This window comes from Helianthus annuus, chromosome 12 (assembly GCF_002127325.2).
Source record: "Helianthus annuus cultivar XRQ/B chromosome 12, HanXRQr2.0-SUNRISE, whole genome shotgun sequence".
Classification (NCBI taxonomy): Eukaryota; Viridiplantae; Streptophyta; class Magnoliopsida; order Asterales; family Asteraceae; genus Helianthus; species Helianthus annuus.
This window is the reverse complement of record NC_035444.2, coordinates 156,159,802-156,185,166: the sequence shown is the minus strand read 5'-3', so window position 1 is coordinate 156,185,166 and position 25,365 is coordinate 156,159,802. Positions and strand designations below refer to the sequence as shown.

Here is a 25,365-nt window from a genome sequence, read left to right as displayed (position 1 = left end):
TAAGCTTGCCCCGTTTACCAAAGCGAACCACACCCTTCCAGGGTGAGACTTTAAGTAGAACCCGGTCACCGACCTGGAATTCCAATGGCTTCCTACGCTTATCAGCGTAACTCTTCTGACGGTCACGAGTTGCCGCCATGCGTTGTCTGATCTGGGCAATCTTTTCCGTTGTATCTACCACCATCTCTGGGCCCGTGATTTGACTATCACCGATTTCCGCCCAGCAGAGAGGTGACCGGCATTTACGACCGTACAATGCCTCAAAAGGTGCTGCCTGAATACTAGTGTGGTAGCTGTTGTTGTAGGAGAACTCTACCAGCGGTAGATGCTTCTCCCAATTTTTGCCAAAATCGATCACACATGCTCTAAGCATGTCTTCTAGAGTCTGGATGGTGCGTTCGGACTGTCCATCCGTTTGCGGGTGATAAGCAGTGCTCATGTCCAAACGTGAGCCAAAGCATTTGTGCATAGCTTGCCACAATTCCGATGTAAAACGAGCGTCTCGGTCGGAAATAATTGAGGTTGGCACTCCGTGCCTCGAAACTACTTCCTTTAAGTAAATCTCCGCCAAGGTAGAAAACTTGTCTGTTTCCTTAATAGCCAGAAAGTGCGCGGACTTAGTCAATCGATCCACTATTACCCAAATAGTATCATTTCCGCGTTGAGACCTAGGTAGCCCTGTAACAAAATCCATGGAAATTTGCTCCCATTTCCATTTCGGGATTTCTGGTTGTTGGAGTAGACCTGCTGGCTTCTGGTATTCTGTCTTGACTCTTGCGCAAGTCAAACATTTGCTGACGTATGTTGCAATGTGGGCCTTCATACCAGGCCACCAGTATGTAGTCTTCAAGTCGTGATACATCTTATCCGAACCAGGATGTACTGAGTAGCGGGACTTGTGGGCTTCGTCCATCACGAGTTCACGTAAATCCCCATAGAGAGGGACCCAAATGCGCCCTGTTACATAGTAAGCGCCATCTTCCTTCTGTTCTAATTGCTGTCTCGATCCTCGCAGAGATTCAGCCCTGATGTTTTCCGGCTTCAATGCTTCGACTTGAGCATTTCGGATTTGGGTAGGGAGGTTAGACTGGATGGTAAGTTGCAATGCTCGCACGCGCTTTGGTATAGTGTCCTTTCGGCTGAGGGCGTCTGCCACGACATTGGCTTTGCCCGGATGATATGTCACACCCCGACCACGTAAAACAACAAATCGTGGCGGAAACGTCGGGGAGTGTTGTAACAGAATTATTGTTTCACAACCATGATAATTAAAAGTTATGTTTTATTCATCAAGCAAAGGTTACATAGTCTTAAATTAACTGAAACAAAGTGTTCATCACATAATTAAACTAGTTCCATCTTTATTTTAGTCTCTAAGGCATAGGTCCGCCCTAGTGTGTCACGAACATCCTAAGCAACAGCTCCTGAAAACACATGTGAAAATAGGTACGTCAGCATAAAAATGCCTGTGAGATACATAGGTTTTATGAAAATTGGATTCATGACTTAAGTTTTAAGAAAATGTTTAATAAAATTTTGTCATGAACCTTGTAAATTGTTTTGTTTCGTAAATTATTTGAAAAGCGATAAGATCAGAAGATGTGTATAAATGAAAGAATAATATATGGTTAAATGAATAACCAAGTAATATGAGTTTGTATAAAATAGACTATTTTGTAAACCAAAGTCTTGAAAAATATGTTGTTGTGTAAAATGTACAAGTCCAAAAGTAGTCAACAAATGTTATGTATGGTAAGCAAAGTGTCGTCACCTAAACCAAATGTAAAAATGTACAAAACAAAGTATTTTGAATATATCAAAAAGTTATGTTTTGCAAAGTAAATGCATGTTTAATTGATACTAACACTTATGTGGTAAGTTAAACGCATACATTCAAGCCTTGAGACAGACGGATAACCCTAAGTCAAGGTTATCAAAAGAAATGTTTTCGGATTCGGTCATTCCTTACACCCAAACAAACCTAGGATGTCAGGAACGGGATTTGTCAAGTCCTATGGTACCATTACTTACTACCGAGCGGCGTAGCTAATGTTAATGAACGTATATAAGTCCCGTTTGCACAAACCAAATGTTATACCAAATGTAAGCATGTTATATGAAAACAATGTACTAAGTATGCTAAGTAAACATACATAGCAAAACAATATAATGTAAATCATGTACTATAAGTGTTCTAATGAACATAGCAAGTATATGACATGAAAATAGGAAAGCATGAAAGTAACAAGTAGGCACATGTGTTTCACCCCAAACATTGGAAAACAGTAAGAGAGGGGTCTATGTACTCACAGTAGTGCGTCTTGAATCGAATCTCAAACCCTGTCCGCTACACGACAACCTACAACGTACTAATGTCTATTAGACGAGCGGGTCGTGCCTTGGCTTAGAGTTTAGTATTTTGGGTCACGTTTCTTATATTGTTCCGTGTGGTAATTATTTGTTAAAATAGTTAATGTTTTAACTTAATCATATGACATGTTGGGATATTTGTTCATTCAATGTTCTAGAAAACTTTTGTCTAGAATATATTTACTAAGTGTTGGATTTTCGGAAAATTTCGGCAGAGTATCCTCTGTAAATAGAGGTGTCCATGCTTTAATAGCATATCATTTTCTTTTATATAAAACCAATAGTTCATTTTCAATCACCAAACCGACATATCGACAAACAAAACGTTGTATACTTCATTTCAGCTTTATAACTCGAAACCGGACTGTTTTCGAGGATTTTTATAAAATAGTTAACCCTTTCTAAAAATCACCAAATTTTTACAGAATATGACATATGTTCCAAAATTTATTGTGTAAATATATCAAAGTCCAATTCGTTACCCATATTTTATAAAAAATCATTTTCTCGACTGCAATCAGATTTGCTACCTTCTGATCGCAGTTTACGGAAATATTCGCTAAAAATCAACCGTAAGTCCGTTTGACGAAATTCCAGTTGGAGGGTCGTCCTGACAACGGTGTCCATCTACTGTAAAAATTTCATGGGTTGATTTTATTCAGGTTTTAAGTTGTGACTCCGAAAATGTCATACTTTTTCTGCAATAAAAATGCAGCTTGAGCTGCTGTCCAAAAATAACCTTTTAAAAATAGTAAACGGTCTCGGAAAATTATGATTCCAGTGCCATTTGCTTAGTTATTCCAAAACACTCATTTTAGGCTTTAGAAATTCCGTTTTTCGACTTAAAATGACCCCGTTACAGCCTGTTGAAGTTGGCTGGAAATACAATTCAGCAAGCTGTTTACATGGTAGAAGTTACTAAAACGCATCAACGAAGACCCTAACCATGGTTTATTGATGATTTAATGTTCAAACCTCAATCATGCTTTAACCAACCCTAAACCAACCAGATTTCAACTTCTTACAAACTTTTTATATAGGGTTTTTATGCAGGATTTCATGTTCATCTTTTTAGTGTTCATTTTCTTGTGTTACTTGATTATCGTCATCATAACAAGGAACAAGATGAAACAATGGTGTGAAGGGACTTACTACTAGCACAAGGCTGGGGTAGAAATTCTAGTGTGAAGATGATGGGAAGCTTGAATCACTAGAGAACACCTTGAGATCACCCTTGAATCTTCACACCACTTGAAGGTTGCTAGAAATAGTGATGAACATGAAGAACAAGAGTTTGAAGGTTTGAAGATGGAGAGAGAGAGATGGGGGACGGTTGGGAGGGAGGAGAGAGAGAGGTGATTGTTGAGTGAAGTGTTGTGGGGAGTATGGTGGTATTTATAGGCAAAAAAGGAATCTAACAAGATCTTCCATGATTACAAAAATCTCAAGGAATCCAAGAAAGATCAAATGTAATCATTTCAACATCTATCAAGAAATTTGGTGGGTCCCTCTTGATATGGCCGAAATTTTGATGGGGGAGGGGGTCCATGTGTAAATTTTTATATAAATATGCCATATGTAGGCTAAAACGGGTGTTTAACTAGATACCGGGTATTTTATCTAGCGTTTAAATCCCGATTTATGGCGTTCTAAATTATTTTTATTACTCTACAAAAATAAACCTACCAAAATATTGTTGGAATAAAATTTCAGTTGCCAAGACTGGCTGCGTTGTCTGCGTTTTGCAGTAGAAGCACTGTGTCGCGCAGAAACACGCGGTACGCGCTTAAACTTGAAAAATTAGCGTTTTTAGGCGTTTTAATTCATTTTTCAACACGGACCTGATAAAAATAAAGTTTTTAATCATAACAGAATATTTTTGGGATTTATATATTATCCGGGCGGTCACCAGCGTTAGTTTCGCAGTTTTGTCGTAAATAGTCCTTTAGTTCAAATGAACATGTTTTTGCCATACAGAATCCTTTGGAACTTATTTCTAAGTTATGTATAGGATATTTAAGGTATGTTAAACTTACGTCATAGTTCCAGAGTGTACGTTGCGTTAAACTGATTGCGTTTATGCACCAGTTTTGCATATAACTCTCTAGAAAGCGATTTAAAGCTTGAAATCGGAGTCGAATCAAATTGTAAAATCATCAAACATAAATACACACATAATAACACCAAAGCACATTGTTTTATTGATAATTCACATTGTTTTACATTATACGACGCTTACAGAACACAGTTGTCACAGTCTCCCCTACTTTAGGAAATTTCGTCCCGAAATTTTATTTAGAGGAAACTTGTGAAAACAAATGCGGATATTTCGCCTTCATCTGGTCCTTACGTTCCCAAGTAAACTCAGGGCCACGTTTGGATTCCCAGCGAACCTTGACCAAATGAATCCGTTTGTCCTTCAACTGCCTGAATGTACGGTCCACTATCTCCACAGGTTTCTCGACAAAATGCAGTGTTTTATCAACACGTATTTCGTCAAGCGGTATGTGGAGGTTCTCGTCAGCTAAACACTTTTTGAGATTGGACACATGGAAGGTTGGGTGAACGTTTCCAAGTTCAGGAGGTAACTCAAGTCTGTAGGCTACCTTACCGATTCTTTCAACGATCTTGAATGGTCCAACATATCTAGGTGCAAGTTTTCCTTTCTTTCCAAATCTGATCACACCTTTCCAAGGTGAGACCTTAAGTAATACACGATCACCGACTTGAAATTCCAAGGGCTTGCGTCGTTGGTCCGCGTAACTCTTTTGACGGCTTCGAGCTGTCTGAAGGTTATCACGAACTTTCTTAACCTTATCAGTTGTCTCTAAAATGAGGTCAGGTCCAGTAAGTTGAGCTTCACCTATCTCATTCCAGCAGACTGGTGAACGACATTTTCGACCATAGAGAGCCTCGAAAGGAGCCATGTTGATGCTGGAGTGATAACTGTTGTTGTAGGAAAATTCAATCAATGGAAGATGTGAATCCCAACTACCACCAAAGTCGATCACACTAGCTCTAAGCATATCCTCCAAAGTTTGGATTGTTCTTTCAGTTTGGCCATCTGTTTGTGGATGATAGGCTGTGCTCAGATTGAGTTGGGTCCCCATGGCAGATTGCATGGTTCTCCAAAATCGAGAAGAGAAGCGAGCATCCCTATCAGAAATAATGTTCAAAGGAACACCATGTCGAGATACAATTTCATCCACTTAGATTTTAGCTAACTTTTCAGCAGAAAAATCCTCACGGATTGGCAAGAAATGCGCTGATTTAGTAAGACGATCCACAATTACCCAGATGGCATCATGACCTTTCTTAGTGCGCGGAAGTTTAGTAATGAGATCCATAGCGATGTTTTCCCATTTCCAAACTGGAATCTCTGGTTGCTCTAAAAGACCAGAAGGATGTTGGTGTTCAGCTTTGACCTTAAGACAAGTAAGGCATTTTGAAACATATAAGGCAATGTCTTTCTTCATACCGGGCCACCAATACCGAGTACGAAGATCCTTATACATCTTATCTGAGCCAGGATGAATAGAATAACGAGACTTATGAGCTTCATCCATGAGCAAAGTGCGAAGATCATCTAGGCTTGGGACCCACAAACGGTCCATGAAATAATACGATCCATCGTCCTTCAGTTCAAGATCAGGCTTAATGTGATAGGGTAACTCCTTACCCATCAAGTCTTGTGAAACACAAGCATGTTGAGCCTGAGAGATGCGGGCTTGAATATCGGGTCGAGCTTGAATATCAGATTGAACACGAACACAATGAAGCTTAACACGTTCTTTACGACTCAAAGCATCGGCTATGACATTCGCCTTACCAGGATGGTAGCGAATCTCGCAGTCATAGTCGTTTAGAAGCTCAACCCAACGTCGTTGCCTCATGTTGAGTTCTTTCTGATTGAAGATATGCTGAAGACTTTTGTGGTCAGTGAAAACCACACACTTTGTACCATACAAATAGTGTCTCCAGATCTTAAGAGCGAAGACAACTGCACCCAACTCTAGATCATGAGTGGTGTAGTTCTTCTCATGCACCTTCAATTGTCTTGATGCGTAGGCTATAACTTTGTTCCTTTGCATCAGAACACAGCCAAGACCCAATTTAGATGCATCGCAATAAACGACGAAATCATCATTGCCCTCAGGCAAAGTCAGAATAGGCGCGTCACAAAGCTTCTGCTTCAAGGTCTGAAACGCTTCTTCTTGTTTAGAACCCCATTCAAAGGGCTGATTCTTCTGAGTTAGAGCAGTTAAAGGGACTGCAATCTTTGAGAAATTCTCTATGAAGCGGCGGTAATAACCCGCGAGACCAAGAAAAGAACGAACCTCAGTAGGGGTAGTAGGTGTATCCCAATCCTTAATCGCACTGATCTTGGAGGGATCTACATGAATACCTTGTTCGTCGACAATATGCCCCAAAAATTGAACTTCCTTAAGCCAAAATTCGCACTTGGAGAATTTGGCAAAAAGTTGCTCTTTCTTTAGGAGTTCGAGAGTAAGACGAAGATGTTGCTCATGATCAGCTTGCGTCTTGGAGTATATCAAGATGTCATCAATAAAAACGATGATGAACTTATCCAAATAAGGCTTGCAAACCCTATTCATCAAGTCCATGAAAACAGCAGGAGCATTGGTCAAACCGAACGGCATTACTGTGAACTCATAATGCCCATAACGAGTGCGGAAAGCAGTCTTGGGAATATCCTCTTCATGCACACGAAGTTGATGATACCCAGAACGAAGATCGATCTTCGAAAAATAAGAAGCACCCTGTAACTGGTCAAAGAGATCATCAATGCGAGGTAGGGGATATCGATTCTTGATAGTAAGCTTATTCAGCTCACGATAATCGATACACATTCTGAAGGATCCATCCTTCTTCTTGACAAAAAGAACGGGAGCGCCCCAAGGTGAAAAGCTAGGACGGATGAAACCTTTGTCAGAAAGCTCCTGAAGCTGCTTAGATAGCTCTTGCATCTCAGACGGTGCAAGACTATATGGAGCTCTGGCAATAGGATTTGCACCAGGTACGAGATCGATACGGAACTCGACTTGGCGTGCTGGGGGTAGACCAGGCAATTCTTCAGGAAACAGCTCCTGATAATCCCGAACAACAGGGATATCTTGAATAGACTTACCTTTGCCTTTATCTGCTGTAACATGTGCCAAGAAGGCCACATAGTTCTTTCGCAGATACTTCCGAGCTTGAGTACAAGACATGAGTTTGAGACTACTAGCAGGTTTCTTACCACGAACCTGTAGGGTCTCGCCTGACGAAAGCGGCACCCGAACAATCTTCTCAAAACAAACTACCTCCGCGTGATGCTTGGCTAACCAATCCTTACCCACAATAATGTCGAAGCTTCCAAGTTGCATAGGTGTGAGGTCAATAGGAAAAAGATGGTCGTTAAGGTTCAATTGGCAATTGCGAAGAACAGAATCAAGAACAACAGGATTACCACTCGCAACTTCTACTGTCAAAGGCTTACCTAGTTTCGTTCTAGACACGCGAAGCAATGGCTCAAAAGATAACGACACAAAACTCTTATCGGCACCAGAATCAAAAAGAACAGATGCGGGTTGATTATTAACAAAGAACGTACCGTTAACCACTTCATTGTCCGCTTGCGCCTCTTGTGCATTCATGTTGAAGACTCGACCTCGAGCCTGAGCCTGAGCTGGATTCGCATTCACCAATCTTGGACATTGGTTACGGTAGTGTGTCAGATCCCCACAGTTATAACAAGAACCTGGTGGGTAGTGAGGTCGTGCAGCTTGACCTCGTTGTTGAGCAAGAGGTTGGGCAACTTGTTGAGCCGGGTTCTGAGCTGCCCGATTCTGATTAGCAGGAATGCGGCATGAAGCAGCAAGATGACCAGGTCTTCCACAGTTGGTACATTGACGACACTGGAGGTGTGGCTGATGATGACCGTTACACCTGTTGCACAAAGGTGCATTGCCTAGATAAGGCTTCTTGGCAAGTGGTTGCGCAGGCTGATTTGGTGCAGCTTGGGCCTGTGCGGTAACGGCGTAGTTTTGGGAAGCCTTTCGCTTCCTAGAACCCTTCGAGGAACCAGAATCCTTACCCTTCTTGTTTTTACCTTTCTTGCTATCCTCTATGTCAGACGCCTGCTTCTTACCTTTCTCCCCCTTCCTGTGCAACTTAGCCTTCCGAATCTGCGACTCAGTCAACGTCGCTGCTAACTCGATCGCCTGACGGACTGTGGTAGGGTTACTACCAGTAACGATGTCTTGCACTGAGTCAGGTAGACCATCGATGTACCTTTCGATAGCCTTATCGAGTGGGGTAACCATTGTTGGGCACAACAAACTCAGCTCCTCATACCTATCAGTATATGCCCGATGCTCGCCACTATCCTGTTTCAAGTCATCAAACTCCCTTTCCAAGGCTCGCAGTTCATGACGAGGACAAAATTCCCTCATCATAAGAGTCCTAAGTTCAGCCCATGTTTGTGCTAGAGCAACTTCTGCACCACGGTCTCTCATAACCCCGTTCCACCATGTAAGCGCCCTCTTCTGAAACACACTGGAAGCAAACTCGACTTTGCGATTATCAGGACACTGAACGTGACGAAAAGTATTCTCAATGCTCTCGAACCATTGAAGAAGCCCAGTTGCTCCCTCAGAACCACTAAACTTGAGCGGTTTAGCCGAGTTAAAACTCTTGAAATTGCATGGAGCGTTGTTGTTGTTAGCTTGGTTCAACTGAGCAATAAGATTTGGGAACGCAGCAGCCATCTGCTGCGCGATGATTTCCGCCAGTTCGGCATTTGGTAGCGGATTTTCGCGTCGAGGAGGCATTCTAAAAAGAGGAAACATGAGAGGAGACGGGTGAGAAGGTTTAGATGAAAAGAATGAGATGAAACAGAAATCAACAAAAGCAAAGATGGTGGTCATTCGTCCGTATCACAAAGCAGACAAACGACACACAGTGGCTAATCAAAGTAAATGGGTCAAAAAATAATGCTTCGCGAAGACATGCTCTCCTATAAGTGAACACTCACCCCAAGAGTTCCCAGGTAAGAGTGACTGGTCCGATTATGTGGATTTGTACGAACACTCTAGCCTTAGACAGAAAACTCAGGGTACAGGCATTCACTCTTCCAGTTTGCACGTGTTCACACTATTTAGAAACCAAAACTTTGACGAGATTTTGAAGACTTGGAAAGCACAAGGCCAAAATCAAACTGGAAGGGTTCAAAATTATATAATAAATCACTTGAAGAATAGAGGATTGTTTTTCAAAAATCGTTTTAGAAATCTGGGTTCTTGTTTTGATGATCACCTAAGGATAGGTGAAGTGCATGTTTTAAAATCTAAACACAAGACAACTTGTGTTGGGGTCCTAGAAAGGTTATAGTCTAGGTCAAAGCATTACTAATAACCTAATTCCCTATAACCATTGGCTCTGATACCAACTCTTCTGTCACACCCCGACCACGTAAAACAACAAATCGTGGCGGAAACGTCGGGGAGTGTTGTAACAGAATTATTGTTTCACAACCATGATAATTAAAAGTTATGTTTTATTCATCAAGCAAAGGTTACATAGTCTTAAATTAACTGAAACAAAGTGTTCATCACATAATTAAACTAGTTCCATCTTTATTTTAGTCTCTAAGGCATAGGTCCGCCCTAGTGTGTCACGAACATCCTAAGCAACAGCTCCTGAAAACACATGTGAAAATAGGTACGTCAGCATAAAAATGCCTGTGAGATACATAGGTTTTATGAAAATTGGATTCATGACTTAAGTTTTAAGAAAATGTTTAATAAAATTTTGTCATGAACCTTGTAAATTGTTTTGTTTCGTAAATTATTTGAAAAGCGATAAGATCAGAAGATGTGTATAAATGAAAGAATAATATATGGTTAAATGAATAACCAAGTAATATGAGTTTGTATAAAATAGACTATTTTGTAAACCAAAGTCTTGAAAAATATGTTGTTGTGTAAAATGTACAAGTCCAAAAGTAGTCAACAAATGTTATGTATGGTAAGCAAAGTGTCGTCACCTAAACCAAATGTAAAAATGTACAAAACAAAGTATTTTGAATATATCAAAAAGTTATGTTTTGCAAAGTAAATGCATGTTTAATTGATACTAACACTTATGTGGTAAGTTAAACGCATACATTCAAGCCTTGAGACAGACGGATAACCCTAAGTCAAGGTTATCAACAGAAATGTTTTCGGATTCGGTCATTCCTTACACCCAAACAAACCTAGGATGTCAGGAACGGGATTTGTCAAGTCCTATGGTACCATTACTTACTACCGAGCGGCGTAGCTAATGTTAATGAACGTATATAAGTCCCGTTTGCACAAACCAAATGTTATACCAAATGTAAGCATGTTATATGAAAACAATGTACTAAGTATGCTAAGTAAACATACATAGCAAAACAATATAATGTAAATCATGTACTATAAGTGTTCTAATGAACATAGCAAGTATATGACATGAAAATAGGAAAGCATGAAAGTAACAAGTAGGCACATGTGTTTCACCCCAAACATTGGAAAACAGTAAGAGAGGGGTCTATGTACTCACAGTAGTGCGTCTTGAATCGAATCTCAAACCCTGTCCGCTACACGACAACCTACAACGTACTAATGTCTATTAGACGAGCGGGTCGTGCCTTGGCTTAGAGTTTAGTATTTTGGGTCACGTTTCTTATATTGTTCCGTGTGGTAATTATTTGTTAAAATAGTTAATGTTTTAACTTAATCATATGACATGTTGGGATATTTGTTCATTCAATGTTCTAGAAAACTTTTGTCTAGAATATATTTACTAAGTGTTGGATTTTCGGAAAATTTCGGCAGAGTATCCTCTGTAAATAGAGGTGTCCATGCTTTAATAGCATATCATTTTCTTTTATATAAAACCAATAGTTCATTTTCAATCACCAAACCGACATATCGACAAACAAAACGTTGCATACTTCATTTCAGCTTTATAACTTGAAACCGGACTGTTTTCGAGGATTTTTATAAAATAGTTAACCCTTTCTAAAAATCACCAAATTTTTACAGAATATGACATATGTTCCAAAATTTATAGTGTAAATATATCAAAGTCCAATTCGTTACCCATATTTTATAAAAAATCATTTTCTCGACTGCAATCAGATTTGCTACCTTCTGATCGCAGTTTACGGAAATATTCGCTAAAAATCAACCGTAAGTCCGTTTGACGAAATTCCAGTTGGAGGGTCGTCCTGACAACGGTGTCCATCTACTGTAAAAATTTCATGGGTTGATTTTATTCAGGTTTTAAGTTGTGACTCCGAAAATGTCATACTTTTTCTGCAATAAAAATGCAGCTTGAGCCGCTGTCCAAAAATAACCTTTTAAAAATAGTAAACGGTCTCGGAAAATTATGATTCCAGTGCCATTTGCTTAGTTATTCCAAAACACTCATTTTAGGCTTTAGAAATTCCGTTTTTCGACTTAAAATGACCCTGTTACAGCCTGTTGAAGTTGGCTGGAAATACAATTCAGCAAGCTGTTTACATGGTAGAAGTTACTAAAACGCATCAACGAAGACCCTAACCATGGTTTATTGATGATTTAATGTTCAAACCTCAATCATGCTTTAACCAACCCTAAACCAACCAGATTTCAACTTCTTACAAACTTTTTATATAGGGTTTTTATGCAGGATTTCATGTTCATCTTTTTAGTGTTCATTTTCTTGTGTTACTTGATTATCGTCATCATAACAAGGAACAAGATGAAACAATGGTGTGAAGGGACTTACTACTAGCACAAGGCTGGGGTAGAAATTCTAGTGTGAAGATGATGGGAAGCTTGAATCACTAGAGAACACCTTGAGATCACCCTTGAATCTTCACACCACTTGAAGGTTGCTAGAAATAGTGATGAACATGAAGAACAAGAGTTTGAAGGTTTGAAGATGGAGAGAGAGAGATGGGGGACGGTTGGGAGGGAGGAGAGAGAGAGGTGATTGTTGAGTGAAGTGTTGTGGGGAGTATGGTGGTATTTATAGGCAAAAAAGGAATCTAACAAGATCTTCCATGATTACAAAAATCTCAAGGAATCCAAGAAAGATCAAATGTAATCATTTCAACATCTATCAAGAAATTTGGTGGGTCCCTCTTGATATGGCCGAAATTTTGATGGGGGAGGGGGTCCATGTGTAAATTTTTATATAAATATGCCATATGTAGGCTAAAACGGGTGTTTAACTAGATACCGGGTATTTTATCTAGCGTTTAAATCCCGATTTATGGCGTTCTAAATTATTTTTATTACTCTACAAAAATAAACCTACCAAAATATTGTTGGAATAAAATTTCAGTTGCCAAGACTGGCTGCGTTGTCTGCGTTTTGCAGTAGAAGCACTGTGTCGCGCAGAAACACGCGGTACGCGCTTAAACTTGAAAAATTAGCGTTTTTAGGCGTTTTAATTCATTTTTCAACACGGACCTGATAAAAATAAAGTTTTTAATCATAACAGAATATTTTTGGGATTTATATATTATCCGGGCGGTCACCAGCGTTAGTTTCGCAGTTTTGTCGTAAATAGTCCTTTAGTTCAAATGAACATGTTTTTGCCATACAGAATCCTTTGGAACTTATTTCTAAGTTATGTATAGGATATTTAAGGTATGTTAAACTTACGTCATAGTTCCAGAGTGTACGTTGCGTTAAACTGATTGCGTTTATGCACCAGTTTTGCATATAACTCTCTAGAAAGCGATTTAAAGCTTGAAATCGGAGTCGAATCAAATTGTAAAATCATCAAACATAAATACACACATAATAACACCAAAGCACATTGTTTTATTGATAATTCACATTGTTTTACATTATACGACGCTTACAGAACACAGTTGTCACATGATACTTGATGGCGCATTCGTAGTCATTCAAGAGTTCGACCCAACGGCGCTGTCGCATGTTCAATTCCTTTTGCCTAAAGATATGCTCGAGACTCCTGTGATCGGTGTAAATAGTGCACTTGGTACCGTACAGGTAATGTCTCCATATCTTAAGAGCAAAAACCACTGCTCCCAGTTCCAAGTCATGCGTTGTATAGTTCCTTTCATGTGTCTTAAGTTGGTGAGAGGCGTAGGCAATAACTTTCTCGCGTTGCATTAACACGCAACCGAGCCCATGGATAGACGCATCGCAGTAAACCACAAAGTCGTCAGTGCCTTCCGGCAACGAGAGAATAGGAGCGCTACAGAGATTATCCTTAAGCCTTTGAAAAGCAGATTCCTGTGCTTCATTCCACTTGTAGGCGATGCCTTTCTGAGTGAGTGTAGTGAGGGGTTGTGCAATCTTTGAGAATCCCTGAATGAATCTACGGTAGTAACCTGCCAATCCCAAGAATTGGCGAACTTCAGTGGGAGTCTTAGGTGTAGGCCAGTTCTTTATCGATTCGATCTTAACTGGGTCAACATGAATTCCATTCTTATTAACTACATGGCCGAGGAAATGGACCTCTCGAAGCCAAAAGTCACACTTCGAGAATTTGGCGTACAGCTGCTCGTTGCGAAGGAGTTCCAGAATAAGGCGTAGGTGTCGTTCATGCTCTTCTTGACTTTTCGAGTAGATCAGGATGTCGTCGATAAACACAATCACGAATTTGTCGAGGTAAGGCTTACATACGCGGTTCATAAGATCCATGAAAACCGCAGGTGCGTTAGTCATTCCAAAAGGCATAACGAGAAACTCGTAATGACCGTAACGAGTCCTGAACGCAGTCTTGGAGACATCTTCGTCACGTACTCTCAACTGATGATAACCTGACCGTAGGTCGATCTTAGAATAGTAGCTCGATCCTTGCAACTGATCGAATAGGTCGTCGATGCGCGGGAGGGGGTAACGATTCTTGATGGTGACCTTGTTCAACTCACGGTAGTCGATGCACATTCGGAATGTGCCATCTTTCTTCTTGACAAATAGTACTGGGGCTCCCCAGGGTGATGAACTAGGACGGATAAATCCTTTATCCAATAGTTCCTGTAGTTGCGTAGAGAGTTCCTTTAGTTCTGCAGGGGCTAGACGGTAAGGTGCACGAGCTATGGGTGCTGCTCCGGGAGCTAGCTCGATTTGAAATTCGACCTGACGGTGGGGAGGGAGTCCAGGTAGTTCCTTAGGAAATACCTCGGGGTAGTCACGTACTACAGGGAAATCTTCAATCCCCTTTTCCTTTTCGTGAGTATCGGTGACGAGTGCTAGGATAGCGGTGTGCCCTTTTTGTAAACACTTCTGGGCTTTCAGGAGCGAGATAATGCATGTGACTTCTCCACCTTTGTTGCCTTGGACGATGAGGGGTTGACCAGAACGACGAGGTATACGGACTGCTTTCTCTTGACAGAGGATCTCAGCGCGATGTTTGGATAACCAGTCCATACCAATGACGACGTCGAAGCTTCCAAGTTTGACAGGGAAAAGATCGATACTAAACGTGTGGCCAGACAATTCTAGTGTGCAGTCGTGGATCACGTGCGTGGCCTCGATGTTCTTACCATCAGCTATCTCGACGATGTGCTTAGAGCTTAATAATGCAGGCGAGTGCTTAAGTTTCTTACTAATGCGAAGGGATACATAACTGGCATCGGCACCAGAATCAAATAACACAGAAACATAACGATCATCAAGTAGGAACTTACCCGCCACGACGTTGGGATCGTTCCTTGCTTCTCCAGCTCCAATCACGAAAGCTCTTCCCCTTGCACCATTTCCAGCATTGTTGTTTTGCTCATTGTTCCCAGCTCCCTGATTGTTGTTGCGATTCTGATTCAGTTCAGGGCAATCCTTTCGCATGTGCCCTGTCGCCCCGCATTTAAAACATGCTCGATTGTTTCCCTGCTGCTGTTGCTGTTGGGGTTGTTGCTGATTCTGCCTTGCTGGGAACTGACTTCTACAATCCTTGGCTTCGTGCCCCATCTTGTGGCATCGCTGACACTGACCCTTGTTGCATGCCCCATTGTGGTGCCTGTTACACTTGTTGCACTTGGAGTAGCTTCCTCGGTAGCCACCCTGTTGCTGAGTGCCTTTGTTGTTGTCAGTTTTCCTTTGCTGGGATGGGGCTTGAGTAGGGTTGGCATCCTTGCCATGATTTCCATCCCACTTTCGTTTACCATCACTGGAAGTTCCTTCCGCAGCACTGATCCTTTTGGGCAACCTGCCCTCCTCCACAGCCTGGTTAGTGAGTTTGTGGGCAAGACGGACCACAGGCTGTATGGCAGTGAGGTTGGCCGAGGTTACGTGGCTCCTGATTTCCGGGACTAAACCCTTGATGTACAATTCGATCCTTCGGTACATAGGTCGGGACATGTTTGGACAAAGAGCAGCATAGTCGTTGGACAGCTTGGTGTAGGTCTCAATCTCTGACCCAACCATCTTGAGTTCATAGTACTCGTCCTCGAGTTTGTGGATGTCATCCCTGTGACAGTATTCTTCCTTGATCATATCCTTAAAATCTTCCCATGCAGTAGCGTTAGCAGTCTCCAAACCAAGCATTTGAATTTGCGCCTTCCACCACGAAAGTGCGCTTCCCTCAAGAGTACCAGTAGCAAACTTCACCCAATTAGCAGGGGGACACTCGCAGACAGCGAAGCCAGCTTCGACCTTCTCGATCCAGTGCAGAAGACCTATGGCACCCTCAGTGCCACTGAATGGAAGAGGCTTGCAATCCATGAAGGTCTTGAAGGTACAAACACGTGGTTGCACAGGCGCAGGCTGACCTGTTGTGAGGAGTGAAGCGAAATAGGTTTAGAGGCGAAAAGACGATGTGGCGGTAGGATCTAAACATCCTAAAACAACGAGCTTACCTATAGGGTGAGCTGCGAAAGCTGCAGCCACCGTCTTGAGCAGGTTAGTGAACTGAGCCTGAGTCATGTTGACGTTTCCTCGTCCGCGTCCACTCATTGTCTTCATAACCAGAAAACATAGTATGAGTGTGATGTCGTAACATAGCGAGAATGAGACAGAAGAGAGAAGGTGTATCTATCTAATCAGGCAAACTAGTACGTATAGTAAAGCAGAAGCATAAGACAAACAAGCAAGCAAATATGGGTCCGAGCTATGAGGTCAGATAAGTCGAGCCTTGCACTTGGAGTGTAGTGTCGTCACGAGTCACGGGTTATAGTCTGGTTTTTCTCAAAAAGATTTTCCCCTTTTTAAAACCAAGTTCTCTATAACCAATGGCTCTGATACCAATCTGTCACACCCCCAAAATCCACCCGCGGATTACACCCGCTTTGAGGGCGTGACTGACCAGGATCCAGCCACCAATTATACTAAGCATTGGTTAATATTAAAGTAATACTCACTAACCATGAGATTAGTAAATATCAAGTTCAGAGTTTAAAACTTAAATAGCGGAAGCAGAAGTAAAATAGTTTAACAAAGTTCATAGTTCATGATAATTAAGCCCAACACACGGGTTTTGACAAACACTACACATTCCCAAGCAGCCGCTCCTCAGTCACTGGTTACCTGCAAGGCATGCAGTAAGGGGTCAACAATAATGCTGAGTGAGTTCACTAGTTGTCCAGTTTTAATTACCAAAAACTTGTTTCACCAGTTAATTTATCCGTTTATACATGCCATGGGGAGCTACCCCAAAAGTTAGCGGCTAAACTGTTTTTCCAATACCGAACACTAGGTAACCGTTTGCGTTTCCGCAGGATGCCCCGATGTCAATGTTCTATCATCATTGACGGATGCCTGGGTACATTAGTTCACGACCGATCCCATACCATGGCACGGTGTGAGGCTGGTAAGACCTAAATAGCGCTATCAACTAATAACCCGTTCGCCTGGCCCCGGCGACTAATCGGTATTATGCAGTAGGGACTTGAGTGATAGAGTTGCGTTTAGTGCCGTTTGGTTGCATTCCGTATAAACAGTAATTAACTAAAAGGTTTCCCAATACAAGGGAAGGAAAAGTAAGTTTGTTCCCAGTAACTAGGGAAGGAATGTAAATGGTATCCCCTTTACAAGGGGATAGGGTTGTTTTAGTCTCGTGTCCCAAACCACCGGGACGCATGCTTTTAAGTTGTGAACTCACCTTGGGTTGCTCGGTAGATATTTTACCCGGTCAAGTATGTTGGTCACCACGTCCTAACATGGTTACCAAATATGGGTCAAGTCGGGTACAAGTAAACACATAGTGAACACGTATGGCAATACATATAGCAAACACGTATAACATGCGAGTACACAAACAGTTGGGTTATTGGGTCAGCCCTAACATATAATCAGCAGTGACAAACATGCAGCCCAGTCAACAGTAAGCCCAACAGTCAAAAGCCCAATAACAACAAAGTAGTCCAGTCGAGACAAGGGTGGTTGCGACTCGCAACCGAGGTTACGACTCGCAACTGAGGTCTCGGCTCATCACGTTTTGGTTACGACTCGCAACCAGAGGTTCCGACTCGCAACCGGCGGTTCCGACTTGACAGCAGTGATCACGACTCGCAACCGGATTCGACTCGTGCTGATTGCGACTCGCAACTGGGAGATCTCGACAAGACTTGATGTGGTCTCGAGTAGCAACCAAAGGTTGCGACTCGCAACCGTGATTACGTGCTCAGCAAACCTTCTAGAATCTGCAATGTACTGACCAATAGAATTGCATTTTTGTGTGAGTTTGTACTATCCAATAAGAATCCTTAAACATGTTTTCTTGTCTGTTTTGTGCACAATTTGGATCAAACTTAGCATATTCAAAATATTTCAAGGACATTCATACTTGTTCTTACCATATTCAAACACATTCAAGAAATTTCTTAAGAACAATCAATCCCCATTTATCAACAAGCCAACCCCGAGATCACCCTCCAACCTACTCGTAGCATCATCCGGTTAACCAAAACTATTCAACATGAACCCGCATCTACAACCATCATCATATATAACATGCAAACAATTCAATCCTAAAAGAATCATAAGTACCCATTTTATCTAGCATTCCGAAATAAAAGCATGTTAGCCGGTTATCCATTTCACACATTTTGATTCACACAAAACATGGCAAACAATCATCATCCATACACAAGAATCATAGTAACACATAATATATTCATCCTAGTGACATTATTAACACATGAACATCAAGAAGAGAGCTCAAACCACTAACCGGTTAACTCGAGGTGTAAGAAAGGGGGTGTTCGGGTGAAGATTGATCCGGCCGATCCTCCTTGTCGTTTGTCTACTTGATCCGAGAGAGGAAGAGGGAGAAGGAGGTGGTTTTGGTTGCTAGAGTTCTTGGGTCTTTAGGGTTTTAGTGAGGAAGAAGGAGTGAGTGAGAGAGAGAGTGTTGTAAAAATGGTTAAGGGAGGGGAGGGTTGGTTTATATAATGCCACGAGTGGGCTTAGGGGTTTCCGGGTTGGGTTTCTCGGTCACAAGGCCCAAACCGGCCTAACAGTTGCTGTTCACTCGACGGGTTTGGTTGTGGTTTCGGCTTACTAATATAACACACGCATATATATATATCTATATACGCGTATACATACATACACATAACATGAACAACAATAGATCAAATTTTTCATTCAAAAACACATATACACGTAAGTTACATCAAAAGGTTTTCCGGGAAAATCCGAAGTGTCACATATTATTTTAACAATGGAAAATTGCTAATTGTCATTATGGTATACTTGATATATAGTACGTTCACCATTTTCAATAATCACCATCTCCTCTATAACGTTTACGTTCTCTTCACTTGCATGTTGATCATGAAGTCCATACAGTTCAATGAGTTCACGCGGCCACAACTCCATCAAAACAGACGAAGAAATGAACAAACCTTGGTCTTGGAGCATTTCCTAAAAACAAAAATAAGTCAAACATGTGAGTTTATTGAATAATGAACATTGGTAAAATAAGCCATAATTAGAGTTGTAAACACTAAAACTCAATAACCATTACAAGATAATCTTCAACATAGCAACCACGTTTAAAAGCAAATTCACGTGATGATAAACCATCAAGCCATTGTTTAGAGACCAATTTGAATCGATGTATTGATTTCGTATCGATCCTTATTAATATCTGGAAAAGTATCAAATGAAAAGGAAGCTCAACCATTGTGTTTCTAAAACCAATTACAAAAACAGTGATTTCATTATGTTTATATATGAGTAAAGAATTTTAAAATAGGAATTGTTAATGTCAAAGTGGGAAATTTCCATACTTAAGATACCTTCTAAATATCAATTATGGAATTGATCACATGGATGTTTAATATAGAATTATATTTTGTTATTTTCATGGGAAATTTCATATTCATATTGTTCTAAATTTCAATGGGAAATTTTCCATACGTAAATGATACATATTCTTATAAGTTATAAATCATTTACAAATCTACGAAAGTAACAATAAGTATCTTGGGTTTAGATTTTAGGACTTAGATGAATAAAATAAATAAGAATAAAATCTTATCATTATTATATATTTAATTATTATAACCTAAACATTACCAACCATTATTTTGAATAATAAATGCTATATAACCGTGAAATACACAATAAACTTTTACAACTTTTGTCTGAAAAATTGTTCATAACATGGTATATAAATTATAGTATCGGTAAATTCACATTTTGCACCATGTTATAAACTTATATCAAAGATCTTTTAACCTCATTAAAATAAACACAAACTTTACCAAACGATATGAAAATGTAATAAACACTCACGTCAAATTAAAAATTATCAAATATGAAGCAATAATAACCGTCAAAGTAATAAAATTGTCTTCACAAAAAGCATAATTATAAAAATAGTAAAAACGTTCAATGATGCAACACCATTTGAAGACCATACTTCAAAATCCTTATTTCTCAATTTTTGGCGTGAGGAGATCCAAGCCGACAGCATCGTTTATTTCAACTTTCCCAGGACTGTTACGACGTTTAGTAGAAGAGCTATCAACAGCATCAACATCATAAACATATTCCAGGTTACGTTTAATGTTCTCGAACTTCGTCGCTTCTTGATCACTACCATCTATAGGATCTGGCGTAACGCTGTCACCCATCACAGATTGAGATTCCTGAAACTACATCATAGATAAAAACATCCATCAGTTTCATAAAAATGTAATCTATATACAGGAAAAAAAAGTGTAGAACAACACAAGTATAATACCTTCCCTAAACCTTTGACATTACCAACTGAATCGGACAAACTTTGAACATTTGACTCAGAAAAGTCAGACTACAAAAAATTAGAACTGTTTCAATTTATGAATAAAGACATATAGTTATCAATAACCGAAATATTATTATGCTTGGAAGAAAAGCGTAACCTCATTAACTTTCCATTTTTTCTCCAAAGCAGAAAGTAGATCCTCATCAGAAGATAACATTGAAATCCCATAGTTTTCAACCTGGTTGGTAATGTTAAAACTGGAAATTTTTATTTGGAATGCAAACTTCTTGTTCACCAACACATCAAACTCAGATGGAAGTGATTGAAACGATCCTTCGGTGAAAGTGTCAACCTGTATAATGAGAAAGATATATAACATATATATAAATTGTGTAATAAAACATGAAAAACCTTTATCAGAATGATAAATATTTGTACCTTCGAGTAGATATCTAGCAGTTCTTTCGAGGTTTTTTTCAAAAGCTTAATAGCTTCATAATCAAACAAAGTACAGGAAATGGTTCCAGTTGAATCCTGAACCCTTAGAGGTATCTTGTATCTATTATACGATAAAATGTTAACAATTGTATAAAATTACTTTTGAAATTAATTGTAATAATGTATAGATACCGATGAACAGGAACAATGTCAACAGCATCACAATCTGGGTTTATACACTCAAACGACTTGTCATCCAACACGTCAAAACTGCCATCATCTCTTTCAACCAACTCAGTTTTCTCTTCAATTTGCTTCTTACAAACATTGCATGATAAATAATACCACGGCTTATCATTTGAAATAGCTATAACAGTACCAACAATGATAACCTTTTTCTCCTATCAAGTATATAAACATTGTAGTAACAGATAAGTATGAAAAAATGACATATAAGATACGTTAAGCATATATATGTTTGATATACATACCACATCAATAGAAGCAATAAAACCGTTCATAACAAAATCTTCAGCATTTAGAAACTCATCTTCCGTATTCGAGATCACTTGTGAGCATGATTGCTTACTTGAAGATGATTTAGAAAACTCCTTCTCAAGATATCTATTAAAGTATAATATATTAATTAACATTTTAATCATTTTTTTAAAACGAATATTAAGTTATTAATGATATACCTGTCTTTGAATTCTTTGATCTCATGAATATCAGAATTTATGAAGACACGACTTGCTTCAAACATGTTAGTCAGTCCAACTTTACCTGATTGTAAAACACATTTAATTGCAATGACAGGTATAAAATAATCATTTGAGCATCGTAAAGACTAATATGCATAATTAAAATACATTTTTAGATTACCATATGGGAAAAAAAAGTGGGTTAATACCTTGATATATGTTAACTGTTCCAAAATGGACAAGTATAACCACATGAGCAGGTCGATTTTTGTCATTCATGTAGTTTGACAAAGTGATTGCATAATTTTCCCACAACGTTACACTAATCTTCTGATCTCTGTAAATATTAAAACTCACTGAATTATTTTATAGCATAATAATATATCAATACAGATAGTGACTTAAAAACATATATATTAAATTTTTGTTTATAACATTATTACTCGAGATCCTTCAAGGTAATGGTCATTCGTTTTGTTTTAGATCCATCCTTCCTATTTGCATCTTCAATAGGATATGAGACAACCAAATAACCGATGAAATCTGTATATTAAAATATAATGAAAAAATACATACAACTAATCATAATTAAAAGATTTAAAAAATAAAAAGTATACAGTAGTTACCTATTGGTGTATTCACTTCAATTTTTTACTCAACACAGATTTAAAATCAGTGAATTTAAATAAGTACCGAGGACCAGACCAGTTATCAGTTTTCAGAACAGACGTGAAAGCATAAAAAGATAGTTTCTGATCTTTTCCGGTAACCTTAATTTTGGTCGTATCTTTGGCTAGGGATGGTTTATGAATCAATAAACAGTCGTCAACTACCAAAAACTTAAGGAACCGTTTGAAAAGCTTATGTAAACAGCTACATTGAATGAAGGCACCCTGAAATTTAAATTATATATAACGAATCATACAAAATGAACACGTATATTTATTGATAAAAAAGGATATTAATAATTATATAAAAACTTTAAATATCTTACCTCTTCATCCATTAACAACATGTCAACACGATAGATCTGGTTATCATAACCATTCATTTTTTTATCCCACATAGATATGATCTTAGCTTTGATGGTATAATTGGTGGAATGAGCATTAAGTGACCTGAACATAGTAATATGATTGTTCTCCATTTCACTGGTAAAGAAAGATAATATTAGTAACTGATTCTAATTCTGATCTATATAAAAATGAATAAAACAATTAAAAATAGGGAAAATGGTTTAACCTCAGATTTCGAAAAAACACAGCACGAGAAAGAAAGACAATTCGAATGTCGAGTCAGAGTCTTTAACTTCTGGTCTTATTTATACAATAAAAGTTGAGTAAATTATGGCATAAATGGAAGATATTTTTGGAAGTTATAAATCATTTGCAAAAATAAAAATTTTTGGGAGACAAAGTAATTTGGGTAACGGTTTTAATTTCCTAATCTGTTACTATTGGTTTGCTATCAAAACTAATAAATAAAAAAAAATAAACATATTTACAGTTACCTAAATAATGATTTTTTATAAACAATGTATGCATTTTTTTTGGATGTTGCAAATAAAGAAATTTTAATAGTATAATTGTTCATACCATAGTTATAACAGAATTCTATCAAGAGAGAGTTTGAAAACCGTAACCTGTACACTTTGACATTTGACCATTTGAGCTAAAACCAGATAAGGATGAGGCAAAATCTGAGGAAGAAATGTAAAGACCTACAATGTTAGTAATCTAAGTAAATACAGACGAATCATTGATTTAGGTTTTTTCGTGCAAACATGAACAATACTAACATAAACAAAATTGATAACAAAAAGAAATTAAAAAGAATTATCGAAACAATAACAGAGATGAAACAACAAAACCTAATATTTTGCAATTGTTAGTAACATAAAAACAGACAGAGTCGGTGGATTATCACAAATTTCATTGATAAAACCAAGTAAACAACATAGTAATTATAAATTTCAAAAAAGATTGATACTAAATAATTGCAAATTGCGTATCTGTAACTTCTTAAACTATCCTTTAACTTCCGATGCTGTATCCGAACATTAATCTTCACTTGACAAGAGCAGGGCTGGGAAGAAGATGAAACGATTTAGGGTTTTTAATTTGGAGAATGAATGATTTACGTAATTTAGGTATATTATATACCCGGGTCAAAATAAACAAAATGGGCCAACTAATTCGGATCCCGTGCGTGAATCATAGGCATCCCACATTTTCCCGCCAAAAACCTAAAATGGTTGCATAATAGAGGGACACGTGTCCCACACTTTATTCATATATTATATATATAGATTTTTTCATAAAAATTTCACCATAAAATCGAGCGTCTTTTTATCTTTAATTTGAGTACCATATTGCTATATAAAATATGAAGACTAAAAAAAACCCACTAAAATGTGTTGTATTTCTATGTTTTATAACATTTTTTTTGTGCTGGATTTTTGTACTATATTTTTGTACTAAATTTTTTGTGCTGGATTTTTTTATCTTAAATTTTTTTTTTCTTACTTTTTTATACTGGATTTTTTTGTACTACATTTTTTTGCTAAATTTTTTTGTGCTGTATTTTTTGTACTAGATTTTTTTGTGCTATATTTTTTGTGCTACATTTTTTGTACTATATTTTTTGTACTACATTTTTTTACTATATTTTTTGTACTAGATTTTTTGTGCTATATTTTTTTGTACTATATTTTTTGTGCTAGATTTTTTTGTACTAGATTTTTTTTGTATTTTTAAAAAACAAAAGGGGTGCCACATGTCATTTTCACTCCTATTTATAAGGACCAAAATGCCCTTGATTCCTACTTTTTAGGAGTGCCACATGTCATCATCACAATCCTTCTTAGCCTACTTAGGCAAAATCCACTTTTTAGTGGATCCTTCCCCTTATAGTATATACAGAGGAGATGTATTATAGTATATATAGATACAGTGGAAGGTTCAAATGAGAAAAAAAAAGTTTCAACCAATAAGAATGCTTCATTTTACTTCATTTAATATTTGCATTTAATTTTAATATAAGGGTATATTGGTAAAGTTATATAAATCATTAATTTGTATTTCTCCCCTTTAATAACTAACTAAATTAAATTTGTAACTACTTTTCAAAATATATACTTTTTCCAATTAAAAAAAATCTTAATTTAAAGTGTAGAATAAATTACTAGTTGTGTAGGATAAATTACGAGTTGTGTAGGATATATTTCAAGGTGTGTAGGATAAATTTTGGCTGTATAGGATAAAATTCTATAATGTGTAGGGTATATGTAGGAAAATTTTGATATGTGTAGGTTTTGTAAATTCTATAATATGTAGGATAAAATTAATGATTTGCTGACTAATTAATTAAAGAGAGAAAAATTAATTATATAAGTTATAAAATGAAATAGTATTTTACTAATATGCCCTTTCTTCTTTTTCTTCTCATATTAAATTTCTTCTCAAATGAACCTTCCCCTATAGATATATAGATTATAGATAACTAGTAGATGCCCCGCCCGCGTTGCGGGGCGATAGCCGAATAATTTTCAACCAATTAAAAAAAGACCATTATGATTTTGCTAGGGGAAAAAACAAAAACGATGATAAGACCGTAATTTTAAGCTCAGGGCAAAACTGTATTTTTTCAAAACTAATGAGCCAGTGTTAGGCAA

The 25,365-nt window shown here is 38.2% G+C and overlaps 1 protein-coding gene across 1 annotated transcript; it reads right to left on the bottom strand.

The window, feature by feature from the left end:
* Positions 1-20,629: 20,629 nt before the first annotated feature.
* On the bottom strand, positions 20,630-21,754 carry LOC110889312. The gene is made up of 6 exons (XM_035981404.1): positions 21,690-21,754; positions 21,483-21,615; positions 21,184-21,392; positions 20,992-21,112; positions 20,711-20,905; positions 20,630-20,635 (listed from the first exon to the last, which is right to left on the bottom strand). The coding sequence occupies exons 1-6, from the start codon at positions 21,752-21,754 to the stop codon at positions 20,630-20,632; spliced, it is 729 nt and encodes a 242-aa protein (XP_035837297.1).
* Positions 21,755-25,365: the final 3,611 nt, after the last annotated feature.

Coding starts and splice junctions, on each gene's coding strand:
- LOC110889312 (XM_035981404.1), bottom strand. CDS start 21,754: ATGTTTGAAGCAAGTCGTGTCTTCATAAATTCTGATATTCATGAGATC. Junction 21,616..21,689: donor ATCAAAGAATTCAAAGACAG/GTATATCATTAA, acceptor ATACTTTAATAG/ATATCTTGAGAAGGAGTTTT. Junction 21,113..21,183: donor GACATTGTTCCTGTTCATCG/GTATCTATACAT, acceptor ATCGTATAATAG/ATACAAGATACCTCTAAGGG.